We start from the raw sequence: 23500 nt of genomic DNA on the forward strand, positions 1-23500 counted from the left end.
AATTATTTTTTTAAAGATAAAAATATAAATTATTAACATTTTATTAATTAAACACATAGGCGTATTACACAATATTTGAAATCAAGACCTAAATTTTGTTAAGGCTGTCCCCTAATTAATGGGATTAAGTAATGGTTTTTCATCGAATCTATTGAATAATTTCACACATTAAAAAACAATGAATTTTTTTTTTAAAATGTTAAAGTCCAAATTCCCAATTAGCCTTAAGAGGAAATGCCCCTACTACCTGATTAGAAACAATACTAACAGAGGTTTCAAGTGTAATGGTGTTGTGATTAATAGAAATGTTTACTTTCTTATAAAAAAAAAAATTACATCATCTATTCTATAAAGATTGAATTATTTTTAACACAACAACCATCATAATATTTTAAAAAATAAAATAAATATAATGAGGAGTGACTTACTTTGTTGGAGGGCATTATATTTAAAAAAAATGGAAAAAGACTCTAATATTTTAAAAAATATATAATTTTATTACTAAATTATCAATCTTTTTTAATGTTACGTTGAATTTGAATGTGATTTTCTTTTCACTGTAGAAAGAAAATAAAAATGGGAATCAAAGTTATATCCGAATGGAATAGCCTAGATTTTTTTGTTTTTTTGAAGCTCGAATGGAATAGCCTAGTTGGTTATAAAATCAATCAAGATATTTCTTTTTTTAATTCATGTTTGTGCTGGGACGAATTTTTTTTGGATAGATTTATTATTCAATTCATTAAATAATTAAAGAAACTTGAAATGTGATATCACACAAAAGTGGCCCCCAAAAAATAAACAGAACACGTGTCAGAGTCCCAGTTTGAAAGCCACGTGTAGCACCAAACGCACAAGCATAATAACACTAACATAGTAGCAGCAGTAAGCTAATCATAGCATCATCGTCCACAAGAAGAAGCCCAGCCAAAAAAAAATGTCTTTGAGGTTCTGCAACTCTCACTCACTGTATCATCTTCTTCTGGTTCTCGTAATCTTCTGTTCCATTTCTGCAATCTACGCTAAAGCAAATGAAGACCCAACAATCAGAACTATGGAGGCTTTCTCAGGGTACCCAATTCATGAATCAAACTCATTTGTTACAAACTTGGCTTCTTCACTCTCAGTTGATACTGAAACTCTCCAAAAACGGGTACTGAGAAAATCTATAGCATTATGGACGAGTAAAATAATGTGGGTTTTTTATTTTCTTATTAAAAAAAATATATATTTTTAATGCGTGTGGTTTTTTTTTTTTTTTTGGGCTAGATCGATGAACTGTCAACTTTCTCGGACACTCCTGCCCCATCAGTTACTAGGGTCTTGTACACTGAGAATGATGTATTGGCACGCAGGTAACTATTTAAGAAGTTACAGTTCTTGTGCATGTTCTAATTGTCTGCAAATCTTAATAGAAAGTTACAGTTTTTATATTGTTTTTTCATTAATTATTCGTATATCGAATCCTTTATAATATTTCATCTGATGGAGTTGTTTCTTGTAGTCCTTAAAGGTAATCATTTATTTTACAACATGAATAGGCCTATTTTACTGAGTTATCAGTGTTTTCGAATGAATTATTCAGGTTAGGCCTTGGAGAATTCTATATGTGATGCTTTATCTGATTGTTTGTCAAGAGATATTTGTTCCCTTTGTATGCTTTATCAGTGGCCCCCTCATGTCTAGAAGGATATATACAGGACATTACTCTTGCTTCTAATCCAGCAGCAGTTGTCTAATATTTCCGGCCATTCTAAGTAGTTATTAACTTACAATGCTATTTAAGCTCATGTGTTGAGAACATACTATTAAAGCCTTACAGTATATATTCAATCATATTTGAAAATTTTATTATGTGTAGAGGATTATCTAGTTAACTCTTTATATGCCATTGCTTTCTGAATTTTTTTTTCCTCAATTGCTCACCTAAATTAAGGATTTATGCTGTCTGTTTGCAATATTTTAATGCAGCTACATCAAGAACTTGATGGGGCTTTCAGGTCTCTCTGTTAGGGAGGATGCAGTTGGTAACATAATTGGTAGATGGTGAGATTTCATCTTCCTTCAGAGGAGTTTGGTTATCATGAATTTTTTGCCAAACTCATGCTCTCTAAATGAACCCAATTGAACTCAAGATTGCCCTAACCTGTGTTAGTTTGCATGGATGGAAGTTCTTGGTTTCATTTATTCTCACTTAGAGTTTCAGTTCCTGTAACTGTGTTCAGATTGACATGTCATCAAAATGGAAAAAGAAAATCATATTATGAGTATAGAGTGTGGTGTACTGCATTTTTTGAGAAAATGCCATAATTCTCACAGCAACTTGAAGTGCACTCTCCATATGGTATTGTGTTTTTCACAAAGGGTAATCTAGTTGACAATTGGTGTTCTCTTTTCCTGTCATTTTCCAAATTTTTGGCCTTTTTGTTAGAGTAGTGAAGTTTCTTTCAAGGATGTCTGCATTCGTTGAAGGGATTTTTTTTTTTTTTTTGGCAGTAATAGTTTGGAGTATCAAAGCTCACAATACCACCTTTTTTCTTCATTTCTCTGAGACAAATGTTTCGCAATTTCTGTTGTGTATCCTCAAATGTCTTTGACCATGCCCCCACCCCTGTTTCCCTTATGCAGGATTGGCAATGAAGCAGTGCTTGCTCCAGTTGCAACAGGTTCTCACATTGATGCTATTCCGTACTCTGGGAAGTATGATGGTGTTGTTGGTGTGCTAGGTGCAATAGAAGCCATTAATGTGCTAAAAAGGTATTGGTTGATTTTATTGGTAGCGTCTGATGAATCTGAAATATGTGGTTATAAATTGCCAATTATGTTTGCTTTCTGGGTTGATTAGCATTCTAGATTAGCACTGAAAATTTCTCTTTTTGCAAATTGATGGCAATAAGTTCAATCAACATACATAACTTTATTCATGAATGGATAAACTTTTAGATGTTGAGTGCCTTTAGTTAGATCACCTGTGCTGTAGTCAGATAATGTCAAAATTGAATCAGGAGATATTCAGATATTCCTTGCTCAAGCTATCAAAGAAGAGATTTGAAACACTTATCTCAAACTATATCCAAAGACACCCTCTTAAAGCCGTGTCTTGGAGATACAGTTATAATAAACATTGTTATGTTCTCTCAGTTTTCCAGTCTAGGGTATTGTTTATGCTTTTGGTTTCCAGCTAATAAGATTGTTTTGAACTGAATAGCATGGATGCAATTTCTTTCTCATCATGTCATAGTTTTTTTCAGATAAAGGTATTGTGTAGTAGCCACAGTTTTTGGTCTATGCTATGTTGACTGGGTCTTTAACAGATCTGGATTCAAGCCTAGAAGGTCACTGGAGGTTATCATGTTCACCTCAGAGGAGCCCACACGCTATGGGATCAGTTGTTTGGGAAGGTTAGCCACTTGTAAATGGTTAAAACTTCATAACTCAATACATGCACTTGGGTTTATTTGGTTGCTTTCCTTTCTTAATTTTTGTCCATACAAAAAGAAGAAAAGATACTTTTCCTCTGGAGTTTCCTTTTACTTACCTTTGCAAACTTTATAGCAACCACTTCCACTGTACATTAAACTTCAACAGGTTATGTCTTGGCATGGTGGATGGTATATGGGTTTGGAAATCTTATACTACAGTATGAGTTCGTGTGTTTATTTTTTTGTGCAGTCGCTTATTGGCAGGAATTGAGTCACTTGCAAAAGATCTGACATCAACAGTTGATGGTCAAAATATATCCTTTTTAGATGGTGCAAGATCTGCTGGATACGCAAAAGAGCACAATGACCTATCCAGTGTGTTTTTGAAGAAAGGAAGTTACTCTGCTTTTGTTGAATTGCATATAGAGCAGGGACCCATTCTGGAGGAGGAAGGTTTGTCATTTTTTACTGCTTATTTTATCCTTATGATCTCAATTTATTGATGGTTATTAATCCACTTTATACTTCAAATCAGGTACATCAGTTGGTATAGTGACTGCGATTGCAGCTCCTGCAAGTATGAAAGTAGATTTTGAAGGCAATGGAGGGCACGCGGGTGCTGTCTTGATGCCGAATAGGTAACTGCTGTCTGCCTGTATGCAGTTAAATTTACATATCTTTCATCAATTTGGTATATTCATCATTATGATTCTTTTATTATGCTTATTCAGTCAACAAGATTCACGACGTTTTACATGTAATGAGCAGGAACGATGCCGGTCTGGCTGCTGCAGAACTAGCGCTAGCTGTCGAGAAACATGTTCTAGAATCTGGATCCATTGATACCGTTGGTACAGTCGGTAAGTCATCTTCCTGAATGCCTAAACGTAGAATTTTTTGGTACTTATTGTTTAAATCCATCTTGCATTAGATTATATCTAACTTTGAGTTGGCTATCTTTCTTTCTTAGAACTATGATGTGACTCAATATATCCTGTTTCCTAAGGTATTCTGGAGCTGCATCCTGGTGCAATCAACAGCATACCAAGCAAGTCACACTTAGAAATTGGTATGGTTCCAATCAGTTGTTGAAGTCTTATTGGAAAACTGGCCAACAATTTTATAACATAAATACTTTGCATGAGACGAGTATTAAGTTCCTGAAGTTTGTTTAAATCATGTTATTGGCATTCTTCTTCTCCCAAAGTTTGATTTAATTCCAGTTGATTTCTGAAGTTTTTCTTTGTTATTTATTGAGTTTTCTATTATCTGTGTTTCGGCAGACACACGAGACATTGATGAAAAGCGAAGAAATAGTGTGATTGAAAAAATCCATCAGTCTGCAATTACAATTGCTAAAAATCGTGCGGTCACTCTATCTGAATTCAAAATCGTAAATCAGGATCCACCAGCTCTTTCTGAGAAATCAATAATTGAGGCAGTGGAAGCAGCGTCAAAAGAACTTAATTTAACACATAAGTTTATGATAAGCAGAGCTTACCATGATTCACTCTTTATGGCCAGGTATAGATAGAGAGAAAGAGTTAATATTTGTACCTTGTCCAGTACCATGCTATATGTCCCATTATTTTGGGCCCTCCAAGTGCCATGTTTCTTAACATGAAGATTTTACTCCTTTTTCCCCCCTTTCTTTTCTTTGAAAGAGGAGGAAAATGATAAAATCTAATGATGCAAGATACCAATATGGGAATTCAGGTGAAGAAAATTTTCCAAGGTGAAAACTGGGAGTGGGTACTTTTTGGCAGCAATTTACTGCTGAAAATTCGCTGAAATCCCCATGATTTGAGTGACTGGCACCCAAATTTTCAAAAGTTTCACATCCAATCTGTTTCTTCCAACTCCCAAGCTTTTTCACAAACAATACACAGCACCAAACTTGCACACAAATATGAAATGTATCCTTATTTTTAGATGCTTTACTATGAATTAGCTATCTTATTATTACCATTCACTTCACCTGCTTAAGGATGTTTTAGATGGTGAATGCATATTTACTCTTATTGTTCTTCTTGCTAGCAACATCTAATTATAGGTTCACATCCTTGCAGGGTATCGCCAATGGGCATGATATTCATTCCATGTTTCAAAGGTATGAACATATTTCTTTTCTTCTGTATCTAGAAATCTAAACCCTTCATCTCTGATTATTAAGTTGAATGTTGAAATATTCGGAATGACTATAATTATCTAGTTGGATTTCATCAATAAAAATTTTTAGGTACTGCTTTGGTGCTGGTGCTTCTTTTGCTTTTGAATTATGTGCACATGAAACAAATCTTGTGTGGAAGTACACTAAAATCACATGATGTGAATTAGAAAATGTACGCTTGTACAAGTAGTAGGGCACATACCCATTCTCAAATGGTGTCAACTTAGTATGGGACTTTATCTAGTCAAAATGAGGACCTCTAGCATTTGTAATCTATCTAATCATCTTCTTATTTTATGAGGGAACTAGAGCATAGAACCAGACTAATGCTTGTTTTCATACATTTGATTTTGCAGGTTATAGCCACAAGCCTGAGGAATATGCCTCTGGCCATGACATGGAAAATGGGGTAAAGGTATTAGCATTGACCCTTGCCAAGTTGTCCCTGCAATGATCACTGCTTGTAATACTTGTCAATCAGCTGCTTAAGATTTCGTACAGGGTTATATATTCTTCTTTCTGTTACCCTTTGTACAGTCAGGAGTTACTTTATGCTTACTCTTAGTAAATGACTTGATATAGAGCACCAACATTGATCCGTGACTTACGAGTTACTTAGACATGAGACTGTAAATTCAGATAGTCTTCTAACAGTCTTGTTGAACAGGGGACAGTAGATTCTGATAGTCATGTTGAATATCTCATATTTCTCTTGATGAGGAATCACAGTGATGACACCTTTAATTTAGCTTAGAGCAGAGTTTTCTCAGATGTTGTGATAATTGTGGACAAACAGATGATAAATCTAGCACTCACCAGCACTTACAACAATCCTCTTCTGTTTTCTGGTAAGAACTAGTATCATAATCACTAACCTAATAATTGTCCTCTGAGTCAGATCAACAGTTGAAACCGACCCAGCCCTGCCCCCAACCCCTCTCTTATTTTGGTGGTGGTTGTTGAACACATTTTTTGAAATTACAACTCAAACAGTGACGCTTGCAACATTAGCTGATCTCAGGATGCAGTCTATTTGCGTAAATTTTGTGTGTGCTGCATATGGGTGTTTGTGAGTATCTGGCGCGTGAGAGGGAGTGTGAGAAGAGAACTTCATAAATCTGTTTATCTGATGTAAAATGAAACATGAAAGAGCAGAAGCATAAGTGATAAGTTTGATTATATGAAAAGAGAAAAATGGAAATATGCCCGGAAAACACCCAACGGCTTTAGATGTATTGGTAATTTTAAATCTATGGGAATAGAGGTAATCAAGGTTGTGCATCAGTTTGTGTAGGCCTTAATTATTTTGAGTAGCTATTACTAGAGTTATTATTGTATAGAATGCCACGTGGCCTATATTTTTTTAATTCTCATTAATTATATTATTTTTCTTAAAATTTTACCTAAAAATTAGCTTTATTAATAATATTAAGAATCGCCAACATTTGAATCACAACTCATCATCCTTGAAACTTGTAATCACTATTTAATGGATGAATGTTATATTAGTTGGAATTCAAATTGAGAATTAAATGTTTGGACACTTAGTATTGTTCCAATTTTATTTTATCTTGAAGATAATTTGTAGTATCAACTATTTGAAAATTCTTAGAGCACCAAAAGACTCTTCAAATAATATTTTATTACTTATTTAAAGAGTCACATTAATATTTAAAGTTTCAAAAGATACTCTAATTAAAATTCTTCAAATAAGAATTGATTCTCTCTCTTTAAATTTGAATAGTTAATTTCTCTCTCTTTAATTTATATTTTATTATTTTTCATTCAAGAAAGAGAGAGAAATACTTTAATTGCTATTGACTTTTCTTTTAAAAAACTAATTATATGATTAAAATAATATTAACTTATTTTTATTTGAAGAGTCTTTTGGAGAATATCATATTTTTTCACCCTTCTATTTGCCACATAGGTAAGTAAATTGGTATTTGAAAAGTAAAACTTATAGAGTCTTTTGGAGATGCTCTTACAAGTGAATGAAAATAAAACTTTCAATTAAATTAAAAGCAGTGGTAGATATCTTAATATTTTATCTTAAATTTTGTAAATAATGTGTCATTCATCATAATAGAACACGTGAAATAAGGGTTATTTTTACATATCTCCCCTGAGGTTTCACGTAATAACAGTTTAATAGAAAGTATCTCCGTATTTTTACATCCCTCCCCTGCAGTTTCACAAAGTTATGTATAGCATCAGTATACAAGGCTAAAATCGTAAAAGCTCATTTAAAATTCAAAAAAACTCAAAAAGTTTTTAAGGTTATTATTATTTTTTTAGGGAAAACTATTGCAGTAAATTCCTAACAACCACATCCTCTCTCATGCGGTCACCCCTCCTGGTGATTCCTTCATGCCGCACCATGTCTCTCCGTTGCAACCCACGATTTCGCTCCCCTAATTCCCAATTTCGCAAAACAAAACGAGCCCTAAGAGCCACATCCTTTCTCATCCAGTCATTCCTCTCGATTCGGCGGTTCCTCCACGCCTCTCCACCTCTGCACAACTCGATGTCGTCGCCAATGACTTTAGCTCCTGACTCTGTGTCTCTGTGTCCTTGTGTATGTGTCAAATCCTCGTCGCATTATCACAAGCCCAACTTTTAGTTTTGCCCCAAGTCTTGAAGCCGATTAATCTTGCGAGCACGATCAGCAACCCTAGTGGTTTGGATTTGTTTTATTTGAAAAAAACTGTTTTTTTTTAGTATGTATTTTTACTTTTAGAAAATTGTTGCTAACTTTATTGAAAATGGAATTGAGTGATGATATTATGTTGGCCTATTTTCATTTTATTAAAATTTCTCGCTTGATTTTCCATATCACTTTACTAAATCATTTTGTGTGCAATAACTATCTAATAAATTGTGAGGAAGAGTAGTATCAGTTAGAGTTTTTCTTTTTGAAACTCAGCCCTGTTTCTATTTCTTGTATTGCTTATTTCCGCATTTAGACACAAATTTAGTTACTGCTTTGGGTGCTTGAAAATTCTTGTTCAGCTCTTTATGTCCCATTGATTCGTGTACTTGATATTTGACTAGCATTAGACATGCAGAATTTTAGCAATTCTTTAGTCAGTTTTGGTTCTTATCCTCGCTTTGACTTTAAAAGTGACAAGAAGTTTGAATCCGCTAAATTTGTGTAGAATTTTTAGGTAGAAAGTATATTATGGCTGGATTATAATGGGTTTCGCTTTTTCTTATTAATCTTCTGCGACAAGATTTAAATAATGTTAGGTAGTCCAGCTAATCTAATGTCTCTTACAATTTAAATACAATCTTTTGGTTTTGCTTTGCATTGCTTGTATTTAAGGATAAACAAAAAGACGGAACGGGCATCATTTGTATATATATTATTTGGATTAATCTTCTATTGTTTGTTTTGGATTTTTCTTATTATGCTATTTCGTAATAAAAAAATGGAAACGTTGGTTTCATCTTGATCATGCGAATTGTGTTATCTTAAATGCATGCTAGCCATACAAGCTGAAGCTCAGATAGCTGGACTGGGAGCTGTAATGAGAGATTCCAATAGTAGAGTAGTGATGGCAGCTGTCAAAACCGTGCCTTTTAGAGGAGAGGTAAGATTCTCAGAAGCTGAAGCAATGGAATGGGGTATACAAGCTGCTATAGAATAAAAAATGCAATCTGTGATTGTGGAGACAGATTGCCTAGAAGTGGCCAACTTGGTCAACAACAAACAAGGGAGTAGGGCTAAAATTTTCTAGGTTGTGTCAGAGATCCAAAGCAAATGTAAGCATTTTGATTTTGTAAAATTTCTGTACACTCCTAGAACTTGTAATCTTGAGGCTCATCTGTTGGCAAAATTTGCCATAGAGTTCAAAGAGACAGCCATCTGGGCTAATGGAGTTCCAGCTCCTATAATGGATGTACTCCCTTTGTTGAAGTTATGAAAGTGTTACTTTCCCTTTTAAAAAAAAAAATGCATGCTAGCCCACGCTCGCTCGTATCATTACACTGCCAAATTTGTTGGGAAATTGTACCTGTCATTCTTGAAAGGGTATTTTCGTCATCCTGTTGGTCCACTAACGGTCAACTGACGGAAATACTAACTGTAAGGGAGGGATGTGAAAGTACGGAGATACTTTCTATTAAACTGTTATTACGTGAAACCTCAGGGGAGGTATGTAAAAATAACCCCGTGAAATAATGATATAATTTAAAAGAAAAAAGTGGCCATAAAATAATATAACTAATTCAGTTGAAATTTATGAAAAAAATAATTGATTAATAAATGACATATCATTTAAGATAAAATTTAAGATAAAAATATATGCTTATAAAATTACAAGGTATAATCATCAGCACTCTTTTCTCGTTATTAGTTACATTTTTTTTTCTTTGATAACAACTTTTTTAACCGTATATTCAATTTATATTTTCTTACTACGTATGTAGGAAAACTTGTTAAATATAACAGTAACAGTGTGCTTCTCTAGGAGCAACTTATTACGAAATGCCAAGGCAGGAGACTATATGTAATTCTTTCCAACGAAAGTTTTGTGTGTTTCCTAATAATTGAGTAATAATTAGGGTAAGTGAAGACTCTACCTAATACCAATACGGTAAATCCTCTGTAAGTGAATAATGTCATTATCATATAAAATCTATTAATTTAAAGAAGAATTAATTAATTGTCGACTTATTGAGTGTTTATACAATTCAATGAAACATATATGCAAGGGATTTCAAAACAACTATTATCATATTAATTTAACCTATTAGCCCAAGTTGGGATTATAAATAATTGCTGTGTAATGGAGATTATTAATTTATCAAATATTAATTTTTAGAGATTATATGTTACTGAGTGGTTTTTTGGAGCATGTAAAAGAGGTACAATTTTCTTAAGCTCTTAAATGGAACAGGCCTATGCTAGTTGAATGATTTTCAAACATATTTAGCCGATCATCCAAATTCAGATCTTTTAAGAAATAAAGAAATTAAAAAAATTGTGGAAGATATTAAATCTAGCAGATCCTCAACAATATGCTTTAGGCACAAGCAATATGTGTGTACATTAGGACAATTTCAACTATCAACCAATGAAGCTTGGCCGTATGAATTTAATGGTAAGGGGTTCATGAAACAAAACTAATGAAGTAAATTTGACTGTGGACATGCTCTCTAAGCAATGTATGGAACAGTATATTTTGCTCAAATTGTACTCTTTCAACGAAAGTGCCTATGCATTTTTTAGTAAATATGGTCTACCCCTTTTCATTTAGATAATGGACAGTCCGACGAGTCATTAATTAATTCTTTAATCAGCAAAACTTTAGAAAGAAAAAGATGAAACAATGTCGACAAAAACAAGAATAAAAATGGTACAATGTTAATAAAAAATAATACTAATTTTATAATTTCTTTTTATCATTAATATGTCAAAACAGCTGATCAGTATAATCAACACATATTTAGAAAATTACTATTTAGTTTACTCGATGATGATGAAGTTTCTTGTCGGATTGGACCCGTATCACCGTATGTGCATGTAACCCATCTTCATGTATAAATTGGTTAGCACTTAGTAGCCTGTAGCCATCTCCGATCTCCATTTCGGAGGGGGAGAAAAAAATAGGGATGGCAACATTCTCCACAGATTCCTGAGCCAGCGGACTCCTGATGAATTTGGGTCGGTTGTGGGTTCTAAAATGTCTAAAAAATGAAATTAGGGCTATTTCGGAGATAGGCTTAAGAGCTAATAAAATTTTGGGTTCAGGATTGGGGATTTTTATTTTTAATTAAATAAAAATTCTGAAATAGAATACAAAAAATTCTCTCTCTTCTCATTTGGCTGAATGTAGGGTGGTTTTTTTTTTTGCTTGATTTATATATACATATAATTATTTTCAAGTGCGGATGCCTATATTATTTTTTTTTAATGTGGACACACTTTAAAACGTGTGGTTTTAAAAAGTTAAAAATTAATTCTTTTAAATCATGCAGTTTTAAAGTGTGTTTGCATGAAAAATAAATGAGAACGACTATACTAGAGAATGACTATATATATATATTATAGTTGATCAAGTATGCTTCAGCAATTTTTTATGTGTCTTTGTATTCATCTTTAAGAGCTTGAAATGGAAACATTGGAAAGTAAAATCAGTCAAGAGCACGAGCACAATTACATGAACAACGTTTATTTTTTTCGAGTACTTTTCCTGTTTGACTGGGTTAGCATCTTAAAAATTAAATGCTATTTTAGAATTCCACTTGAGCAATATATATACCGGAAATTGTTTGCTGTATAAATCATCAAACTTTTTGTTTGGTTCATAAGAATATCCATAAAAAATGCAACTAATAGCTTATTGTTAACTCCAATTAATCAACTTAAGTCATAAACAACCTTTGTCTTATTAATTTCAAATATTGCACAATGCATTATCAATCAAATTCATATAACATTATTAATTCAAAAAATAATATCCTAACCTACTTCAAATCAGTGAGGAAGGAAGAAGATGTAAGTCTTTTGATGAGTTTTGATCGTAGTCGCTCTTCTTATGGAGAGTGACAGCCCACATGCCAAGAACCTCACCGCTCTTCTCATGAGAGCATGACACGCTCCCATCTTTTGACAATGGGGATTTAGGATTTGTTTTTTTTTTTTAGAGATAATGATAGATTTTAGCTTTTATCTCTTTTGTTTATTTTTTATCAGTGGGCCTATTTGTATTTTAATAATTACTTTAAATTTTGTTTATTTTTTATTAGTGGGAATATTTGTATTTTAATAATTGATTTAAATACTATTATTTTAACAAAATAATTTATTACAAAAATATTCATAATTTAAATTACTATTAAGGATAATTTTTTTAAGTTAATATTAAATAATTATTTTTAGCACTCATATAGCACACTTTTTATTTAACTTATAATTCTATTTTTTACATCTTAAATATGTTAAATACAGTTATTTGATATTTATGTCCTATAAATAAAAAAAATAGGTTTTTATAATTTATGAAATAAGTATATTTAATAAAGGTATTTTTTTTTAAATATAACATCTACTTCTTATTTAGATAAAAGTCACAAAGTTTACTTTATTTTTAATTCAAATGTAAGTATCTGAAAATTAAACATAAGTTACAAAAAGTAAACAAGTAAATGTTTTAAAATTTTAAAATTAATAAAAATTCAAGCTTCAGATGTTTAATAAATAATATTTTAAAATATTTAAACTACAAAATATGTTCGACCTTTTATGTTTCAAAAAATAAAATTAAATCAAAGTATTGCTAAAGTTGAAGCCAAATCAGCTAGAGCATATCCGGTGGTAGCATCTTCTAACGTAGTCTTCTGCTTCTTCTTCTGTGAGATGGCCATTTTTTTTATTACAACTGGATGGCAAAGAAAAATTTATAATTCTTGATATTAAAGAATTTGGAATGTATATATATATATATAGAGAGAGAGAGAGAGAGAGAGAAATGTTCCAGTTATGAATTTTAAAGTATGGGAAAATGCGGGAAACCTTTAAAATCGCATGGTTTTAAAAACTTAAAACTGTAAGCCTTTAAAGCCGTGTGGTTTTAAAGATTTCCCTGACTTTCCCATACTTTCAAATTCATGACCAGAAAACTACTACTACTACTACTACTACTAATAATAATAATAATAATAATAATAAGGGAAAATATCCACCGTCCACCCATTTTTTATATTTTTTTCAAAAATACACAATTCCTTCATTTTTTGGCTGGAATCCACCTAAAGTTACTTTTTTTTTTACTTTTCCACTTCCGTTTGGAATCCGTTAAGAAAACTAACGGAAACTTAAAAAAATGACCATTTTACCCCCAAAACGAAAATTACAATTTCACCTTAAAAATTATAAAAAATAATTAGATTAAATCTAATTATTTTCCCCATCGGTCAATAAATAAATTAATTCCACAACCATCAAATGCAGGTTTTTTTTTAAATATGTCTGTAATTAGAATGCTAAATTATAACAGTAGTATTAAAAATAGTCCAATCTCACAAATCATCAATTGAATTTAAGATAAGTAGAGTTTTATTATTAATTGAGTTATAATCTCTAGTAGTTAAGATTTTTTTGTACTTCATTAAAGTACCAATAATGATATTCATCATTAAATCTTATTATTTTTGGTATTTTTTAAGGTGAAATTGTAATTTTCGTTTTGGGGGTAAAATGGTCATTTTTTTAAGTTTCCGTTAGTTTTCTTAACGGATTCCAAACGGAAGTGGAAAAGTGAAAAAAAATGTAACTTTAGGTGGATTTCAGCCAAAAAATGAAGGAATTGTGTATTTTTAAAAAAGGTGTAAAAAACAGGTGGACGGTGGATATTTTCCCTAATAATAATAACCAAAATGTTGTTAAAAACTTTGTATACGATTTGACCTGTTTTCATTTTACTTAAGCATATTCTAGATTTCAAATTTATTTGTGATTTGAGCTAAATATTTTTTTTAATGTTTTGAGTAAACTAAGTTAGATGGTTTAAGTTAAAGTATTTTAGAAAATATACAGAAACTTAATATTTTAAATTTAATAAAAAATAATAGAATATTTAAAATACAAGTAGTTCTTTTTAAATTATAAGAAAGATAATTGTGTGAATCCAGTGCTAATAAAAATGAGTCAAGATTTCATAATAGGCTTTGGGTTGGGCAAAACTTAAATGCTAGAAGGGGTTTTGGACTAGGAAACATTAAATACCCTTATCCTAAATTTAAAATATTTAAAGGCCTATAAGAGGATGCCAAAAACTCTATAAACCAAAACCCTAGGCATTTAAAATTTTTGGTGGAATAAAATAAATATAAAATTAAGGGTATCCTTCAAACCACATGACTCTAAGCTTTTCTTTATTTTTTTAGCTTCGTATCACTCAATTTGACAGTTTCACTCACTTACACTCTTAATTTGAGACTCAAATTTGCGAAAAATGGCCAAGACTACCCTCAACATTTAGGATATTCTCGTTGGGTTACATAACATTTAACCAGTAGGCGACACTAAATTGAAAACTGTAAAGCATGTAGAGATTGGTATACGATTTATTTAGAGAAAGTAGTTGGTAAACAAATTGTTATTTCTTTTATTTCGAGTGAAGATCGGACAGTTGACATTCTTAACAGGATGTTAGTGAATGTGATAAGCACACGGTTGATTACAGCCTACTTGGTAATTAGTTAGATTTAGCTTTACATATTTTACAATTGTAACAATTTAGATAGCTATCCAATACATGTATACATATACTTATAGTCTAAATAGTTGGTTTTAAGTTTTCCAGATTACGTAGCAAACTTCTCTAAATTCTCTATGTTTTCTTTCATTTTGCTTTTCACTTTCTCATCTCTTAAACACTCTTTACTACAAATTCTATCAAAGACTCATAGTTGCTAGAAACAACCAAGAGTGCCCTCAACATCTGGGTATTCTCGTTGAGTTACACCGCATTCAACCAATAGGTGATGCCTAATCAAAAGACACGAAGCATCAAATTCCGGTATGTTCTTAATTTTATGTATTTTTGTTTTATATTATTATTATTAGACTATTTATTTGCTATTTTTTATTATTATCTAGTTTGGTTGCCCTAAATACGACTTCATGAGGATTACACTGATATTTGCGTCAACGATGGCATGTTGTTGATTGATAGATGTGAAAATGATTTTGAGAACTTTTATTAATAAAATTGTATTTTCTATTCAGGTTCATATCAATTTAAGGCTCAATTTTGATCTATTATTGTCTAAATTTCTAGTTAGTTTGACAAACTTTCCTTTTTTTATTTTATAGTCTAAAGCTACATATATAGGACCAAGTTCTCTGCATATTATTAATTTCATATCTAACTTCTCCGTTTATTATTATTATTTTGTAAATATATTCAAATGGTTTGCTGAATCTAGACTTAGTGAAAGACATATTCTCGTTTAAACATGATGCTAATACCCGTTCCCAAATATTTCCATATAAACTTATTCAAATTTGAGTTATTTCATTCTGGTCAATTATAAATAACATAAAAGCTAGTATTCGTAACTAATTGGCAAGCTAGGTTCTACCTCAATTCTTTGTATGTATGTAGTCTTTTAAGTTATTTGCTCATTTGTTCCGAATTGTTTGGAGTTTACTTTTCTATTGTGATCATGTAGACTTATTGAAAATTTGTTGTTTTATTTACTATTTACTAATCTTAATTTGTTAATCATGAATTGTTAATTGTTGGCGCGAGAAGTGTCAGATAAGATGTTATGCATTTCTTGACACTAAGCCTGGTCAACCCTTTGATGCCGATGGTTCCCGTACTTGTGTCTTCCACATGGTTCACTCTAAACAAATACATCATGTCTACTATAGATTTTCCAATGGCTGGAAAGTGTGGTCGGTGAATATTTAATATTTTTTTCCATTTTGGGATTTAATAAAATCCCTATTGACTAAGTGAAGCATGAGATATGGTTTAAAATAGAGGCAAGTTATCACAGGATGAGTATGTTGTGCAACAATCGGTACAACACTTAGACAACTTCTAACATAAAAATTACTAAGTAAACCTATCAAATTTCTCAAACTAGGTAAGTAAAGATGATTACAAAAGAGCTTTAGAGAAGAGAGAGAAATCTAGCCAAAACGAATTTTACTACCCAAAAGAAAAAGTACAAGTGAGCTTGAGAACTTACAAGTATACTTGAGTTGCTTAGTGTGTTGTTATGTGTAAAATAGTAAGTGTCATGCCTTATTTATAGGAAGGCTTCGCAAATTTTAGATAATTTCATGCAACTTGCACATCTTATCAACATATCTAGATATTTACAAGTGTAAAAAAATTTAGATATGTACAAGTTGATGAGATGTGCTAAATTATATTAAAAAATTCTAGAATCAGGCCAAACTAGCACACTTGGCTTTGATTTGGGTTCACATACTTGAAAATTTGGACAGACTATTGAAAATTTGCTCATTTGTTCAGAGTTGTTTGAAGTTTACTTTTCTATTGTGATCATGTAGACTTATTAAAAATTTGTTTTTATGTTTACTATTTACTGATCTTGATTTGTTAATCATGAATTGTTAATTGTTGGCGCGAGAAGTGTCATATAAGAGGTTATGCAATTCTTGACACTAAACCTAGCAAGCCGTTTGAGGCCGGAGGTTCTCCTACTTGTGTCTTCCACATGGTTTACTCTAAACAAATATGTCTTATCTAGTATAGATTTTTAATGGCTGGAAGGTGTGGTCGGTGAGTATTCAATTTTTGTTTGTTCTATTTTAAGATCTAATAAAATCCCGATTGACTAAGTGGAGTATGGGATATTGTCTAAAATGGAGGCATATTAGCACGAGATGAGTATGTTCTGCAGCAATCGGTACAATATTTAGACTACTTCTAGCATAAAAGTTAATAAGTAAACCTATCGAATTTATCAAACTAGGTAAGTAAAGATGATTACAAAAGTTATAGAGAAGAGAGAGCAATGTAGTCAAAAAGAATTTTTTTACTCAAAAGAAAATGTATAAGAGAGCTTGAGAACTCACAAGTATACTTGAGTTACTTAGTGTGTTGTATGTGTAAAATAGTAAGTGCCATACCTTAGTGCCATACCTTATTTGTAGGAAGGTTTCACAAGTTTTAGATAATTCCATACAACTTGCACAATTTATCAATATATCTAGATATTTACAAGTATAAAAAGTTCTAGACATGTACAAGTATGTGCTAAATTATATTAGAACATTCTATAATTGGGCCAAGCTAGCACACTTGGCTTGAATTTGGGTTGACATACTTGAAAATTTAGGCAAGCTGTTACTTAGTGCATTTTGACTTGCCTTTTAGTGCACCTAGAGTCGCCAATTTAGCCTCCTTTATTAGAAAATTCGAGCGGCCCATGACAAGATACTGAGATGAGGATTCAAAATCTTCGATCTTAGTTTTCTTCAATTCCATGAATTGTTTGATATGTAGACAATAGAAATTAGTTTGTGATTAGAACTTTAGCAAGTAATTTTATTTTGGGAACATTTCTTGGTCTTAAAGCTTATCTTAAATGTCTAGGTAACTATGGGCAGTAGAAAGAATTTTGAGGTTGTTCATGACTGTTGGTGCATTTTCTTTGAAACTGTATTGCTCTGTCAATGTGGAAATCCATATTAATGATTGGAATTCTTTGATATATAGACAATAGAAATTGGTTTCTGATAAGAACTTAAGCAGGTAAGTCTATGCTAGAAACATTTTTTGGTCTTAAAGCTTATTTTGAAGAATTTTAAAGTTGTTCATGACTACCAATGCATTTTTCTTGAAACCATTTAGCTTTGTCTATGTTCAAAAGTAATATGTTTAAACCTTCATGCTTGTTTTTTCTAATTTTAATTAGACTTGATGAGAAAGAAGAGATGATAGAAATCCACATTAATCCTGCGAATTGTTTGATGTCTATACAATAGACAGTAGAATTTGGTTTGTGATAAGAACTTTAGCAGTCAAGTCCATGTTAGGAACATTTCTTGGTCTTAAAGCTTATCCTGAATGTGTGGGTAGTTATGGGTAGCAACAAAAATTTTAAGGTTGTTCATGACCACATGTGCCTTTTCCTTGAAACTATGTAGCTCTATTCATGTTTAAAAGTAGGGATGACAATTTGACTCAAACCAAATTTTAGCCCGATTGACTCGACTCATATTTTTTAGATTTTTTGCCCGAATTTTCAAGATTCAAGACGGGCTTGGGCCAAAAAATAAAGCCCCAATCAAAATTTAGGTTAGGGTCGGGTTGATGATCCCACCCTAAATTGAAAAAAAAAAATTATGAATTTTTAGTTTTATGGAAGATATATATATTTGCATGCATGTATAAAAGAGTAATTTTAGGTGCAATGCAAATGAGAAAAATTATAGATTTTTTTTTAATGTTCAGTTGTGGAATTGTGTGTTTTTATTTGGATAAGACATTAGTTTTGTTTTAATGAAAAATTATGGACATATAATGATCCTAGAACAAAGCAATTTGGTTTTACATTATTGACCAACAAAGTAAAATTGGACAAAGTAAAGCAAAATCGGACAAAATAAAACAAAATATTTAAAGTGAGAGAGAAAACATTGTGCGGGCTTTAGAAAAGCTTGACCTGACTTTAGCCTGAATTGGGTTGGGCCCAACCCGACTCGATGCGAAATACAAATTGTTAGACTTTTTTCAAGTTAGTCTTTCAATTTTAATAATAGGGCCAAGCTTTGGTTTAGCCAAGTCCAAGCCTAAGCTAACCAATTGCCATCTCTATTCAAAAGTAATGTGTTTGGATTTTCACACTTGTTTTTTTCTAATTTAATTTGATTTGATAAGAAAGAAGAGCTAGAGAATACAGATAAATCACTTTATTTAAACAAAAGGATTAGTGATTAGAGCATATTGCACCAACTTGGGGGAAGTGTCTTTGTTGTTCTTCTACTCAATCTAATTAGTATAAAAAATAAAGTTTTTGAACTAATGAAATTGATGAGTGTTTTGTCAAGCCTGGATATGGGAAGATTCCATTTCCATCTCTTCTTTGCTGAGCATCTGTTTGTAGTAACAAAAATGGTGGCTATGGTCCAAACCAGGGTACCAATCAAAAGCAGAGGTTTCTAAGCATTTGTTATATTTAATTCGGTAGCCATGATTTTGTCCACAGGTGCCGTCTTCATCCACATTTATATATCACGGTTGCAAAACAAGAGTATGAAATTTTTACTATAGAAACTAAGCCGAGTAATGATAATTTTTACCGTGTTTACAATGGTGTTGACATTTTTAACAGGCACATATTTAGTATTGAATATCGCCAAAGTTGCTTCTTCTTGATTTACAATTTATTTGGACCTTTTTATTGTTTAACAAGACTGGTGAAAACATTGTGACGAGATGTTATTGAAATTTTTGGAGGAGATCCAAGGAATTTGCTTTCCTAGAGTTCATTGGCTATTTCGGGGAAGAGCCCTTTGTCGTGTACAACAACAGAACAAAGGATATTGAGCCCTTTATTGGGTACAACAACAGAACAGAGGATACAAAGCTTTAGGTTTTATGCTCTTAAATTTGAATATGATACAATTAATTAATTCAGAGAATTATTTATACCTTTTACTGTTGTGTATATTTGGTACGGTGGGGTTGTTCTATGTGTGAGAATTTATATAGTCTGAATTTCTATAAGTCCTCCCCTTCATCTTCAGCCTTTTTTTGTTTTGCCATAAGCAAACCTGAAGAAATTTGTGGAAAAAAGTATTAACCATATAAAAAATGTGGATTTCTTATTTCATACCATGGTTTGATTTTCATTGGTCTCTGCTGCTCGTTGTTGTGAAAATTTTAATATACTCGCAAGTGCACGAATCTAGAGATAGAAAAGTGGTAACGAGGTCGATCCCACAGGGATTGTTATAAATTGAAAAGTCTAATTTAAATCTAAAATTAATATTAATTCTAACCTAGTTGAGCAAATTGAGTTTTAAGAGAAATTAAACTAATTAAACTAAAGAAGCAATTAAAATAAAGGAGAATTCAATAAGATAAGAATTACCAAGGTTTCAGAATCCACCACTATTCAACTAGTAATTATCTAATTATTAATTAATCCCCAATTTTAGAGTGACAACTCGAAATCAATCTATGTCATCTCATGGATATAACAATTAAGCCCAAGTAATTAAATCTAATGTAGGTTCTTTTTCTGCTTAATAATATGACATCTAAGAATCTCATGTAAACATATTGAATAATAAAGAGTCAAAGTTTCCTAAGCACTCCATGTAAACAATTTAATGAAAGACATAAAATCAAAGATAATCATGTATAAACTTTATAGATCCAAGCATAGAATTAATCGAATATTAATCCTAACAATCAATAATGCATGACAGAATTGATGAAAAGATTTTATTAACATCCAATTAATCATGTGAAATAAAAACCATAATCATCAAAGAACATATATAGGGAATTAATTAAATAAAAAGATAATTATTTTATTGAATAGGGTTTCATCCTTAACCTCAGTGTAAGAAAATTAGCTAGACATACTTGAATTGAGAGCAATAAAAGAAATAAAATCAGCCATGGGAAGCCGAAATATTGCTGCTGCGGATTGCTCTCTTCCAAAGCCGAATTCTCCTCCACTGGCGGCTACTCCCCCCAAAAGCCAAGAGCTTAGCTTTCTTATATAGCCTTTAAAATAGGCCCCACCTTGTCAATCCTAAAGCCTAAAGGATTTGGCTTTTATTTTTCTTTACTCTCACTCACGTGCTCATCAATTAAGCTTGTACTAGGATTTCCTTTTTCCAATTGTAAAAGCCAAGTGTGGGCCCCTTTAAGTTGCTTTCCATCCATTTATCTTCTTTGTCCGCATGTGCATGGGTAAATGAATTTGTTGAATTCGGTTTCTTGGCTTGATTTCCACATGCATGTACGTCTAATTCCTTCCAAAAATAAATTAATCTTTAATGCTTACAAATTGAACTCCTTTATGCTCTTTTTATCCATAATCTCCAATTCATTCCCTATTCAATAAAATAATTCAATTAATTAAAAATAACAAATAAATATAACTAACAATTATTTAATTAATGGTAAAATATGTATGTATTATATGCTCATCAAATACCCCCAAACTTAGATTTTGCTAGTCCTCGAGCAAAACTAAAACTAAAACTAAAAAAAATAAATAAATAAATAAAAATAATGAAACAAAAAGTAAATCCTAACTAAACCACTTTCGCAGGTAATCGCGATTGCATTTAGCGTATGCAACAAGCCTTTAAACCCCTAGGCGGCCCTAGTGGACGAGTTATAGTCTCGTGAGGGCTTCAGTGATGATACCCACAAACATCATTTTAAAATAATAATAATAATAATAATAATAAATTAATTAATTAAATTAAATCAAAAGAACGAAAAACTTTAAATAAACCATGAAAAATAGCCTCAAAGATTGCAAAAATTATATAGCTCAAAGAAAATTTCAAATATTAGCAAAGTTCTAACTTTAATTCAATAGTCAATCCCACCTCTCTTTCGATTCTTGTAGTGTGTGTGTGAAATCAATTCAATCAAATCCATTCCCAAAATCCTCAACATCAACAGCCTTCACCTCAAACAAAGAACAGAGTAGGTCAAACTAATCTTATCATCTTGATCTCCAATTTTTTCTCTCACAGGCTTTTATGTGCATTTTCTTTTGATTTTTTTTTCAGCACATGCGCTTGATTTTTTTTTTTCTTCTCCTTTTTTTTTTTTCAACCATAGTCAGGAGCTTTCACTCTACCCCTTAAGGTAGCCTTCTTCTCATGGTAGATTATCCTCTACATACTTGTGGTACATAGGCCCAAATTACTCAAGGATAGCTTCACTCTTAAGGGTTATAGGTAGCTATTTCTGACTTTGGTGCCCGTGTATACTATTTTGTATTGTGGAGATAAGAATCAAGACAAACAGTCATTTACTCTATCTAAAATTCTCAACTCAGGCTGCGTCAATATCAAATTTCAAGTCAAAATTACGAAAGAATTGATGTTAGTGCTCATGGTTTAAAGAATCTCAATCAAGAGGAACTAACACAAGAATCAAGTATAAACTAAGACAATATTCAACCCTTTCTAAAAACCATATTCATTGTCAATCAAATTTTTATCATTGGCTTTTCACATAAAAACAAAAAACAACAAATTTTTTTTTTTTTAATTTTTATTTAAAATTTTCAATTTTTTTTTTTAACAAACAAAACACACACTATTCCCACCCCCAAACTTATTTGGAACATTGTCCTCAATGTTGCACAAACAAAAGATATGCATGCAAACAAATGAAAGAAATAATAATAATAATAATAATAATAATAATAATCATAAATAATAAAAAGAAAGTTGGAGAGAACACACCTGGATGGGCTAGGAAAGCTTTAAAAAAAAAGAACAACTAAAAAGAAAACATTAGAAAAGAAAAATACTAGAAAAGAAAAACAAACAAAGAGAAGAAAACCTACTATTAAAATAAAACAAGAGTGCAAAGATGGACATAATTAATCCTGATAAACAGGATCATCTAAAAGTATCTCCTCAACTTCTGGTGTTCTTAACTCTAAAAATGGTTTCAATCTTTGCCCATTGACCTTAAATAAATCACCATTTTTAGGGTTTTCAATCTCAATTGCTCCATAAGGGAAAACAGTACGAACTATAAAAGGACCAGACCATCGAGAACGTAACTTACCTGGAAAGAGATGCAATCGGGAATTATATAAAAGTACTTTCTGACCTGGTGTAAAGGCTTTTCTCAAAATGTGTTTGTCATGAAAGACTTTCATTCGCTGTTTATAAATCTTGGCATTCTCATATGCATCATTCCTGATCTCTTCAAGTTCTGCTAGTTGTAATCTTCTCTTGGAACCAGCCTGCTGCATGTCAAAATTGAATTTCTTGATCGCCCAATATGCACGATGCTCCAACTCTACTGGCAGATGACATGCTTTTCCATACACAAGTCGATAAGGTGACATCCCAATTGGTGTTTTAAAAGCAGTCCTATATGCCCACAATGCATCATCAAGTCTCAAAGACCAATCCTTTCTATCTGGCCTAACTGTTTTCTCTAGAATCTGCTTGATCTCTCTATTAGAAATCTCTACTTGGCCACTGGTTTGAGGATGATATGGGGTGGCAACCTTATGTGTAATGGAATATTTGTCCAAAAGAGTTTTGAAAGGTTTATTGCAAAAATGGGTGCCACCATCACTAATGATTGTTCTAGGGAAACCAAAACGAGACAGAATATTACTCTTCAAGAATTTCACTACAACCCTATGATCATTGGTTTTGCATGGAATAGCTTCAACCCACTTCGACACA

At 31.8% G+C, this 23500-nt stretch overlaps 1 protein-coding gene across 2 annotated transcripts; it reads left to right on the forward strand.

The window, feature by feature from the left end:
- The first annotated feature begins 895 nt into the window (after nucleotides 1-895).
- Nucleotides 896-6532, forward strand: LOC18032479 (ureidoglycolate hydrolase). 2 transcript variants are annotated; one of them, XM_006420110.2, is made up of 12 exons: nucleotides 938-1153; nucleotides 1270-1355; nucleotides 1972-2046; nucleotides 2629-2757; nucleotides 3315-3401; nucleotides 3673-3875; nucleotides 3958-4060; nucleotides 4191-4282; nucleotides 4429-4491; nucleotides 4706-4946; nucleotides 5492-5532; nucleotides 5949-6046. In XM_006420110.2, exons 1-12 carry the CDS (start codon nucleotides 938-940, stop codon nucleotides 6044-6046), a joined length of 1434 nt encoding a protein of 477 aa, XP_006420173.1. The 2 variants fall into 2 exon arrangements, with proteins under 2 accessions (XP_024046305.1, XP_006420173.1); XM_024190537.1 differs by lacking the exon at nucleotides 1972-2046 and having other exon boundaries at nucleotides 896-1153; nucleotides 5949-6532.
- Nucleotides 6533-23500: the final 16968 nt, after the last annotated feature.

This window comes from Citrus clementina, unplaced genomic scaffold (assembly GCF_000493195.1).
Source record: "Citrus clementina cultivar Clemenules unplaced genomic scaffold, Citrus_clementina_v1.0 scaffold_9, whole genome shotgun sequence".
NCBI classification, from domain to species: domain Eukaryota; kingdom Viridiplantae; phylum Streptophyta; class Magnoliopsida; order Sapindales; family Rutaceae; genus Citrus; species Citrus x clementina.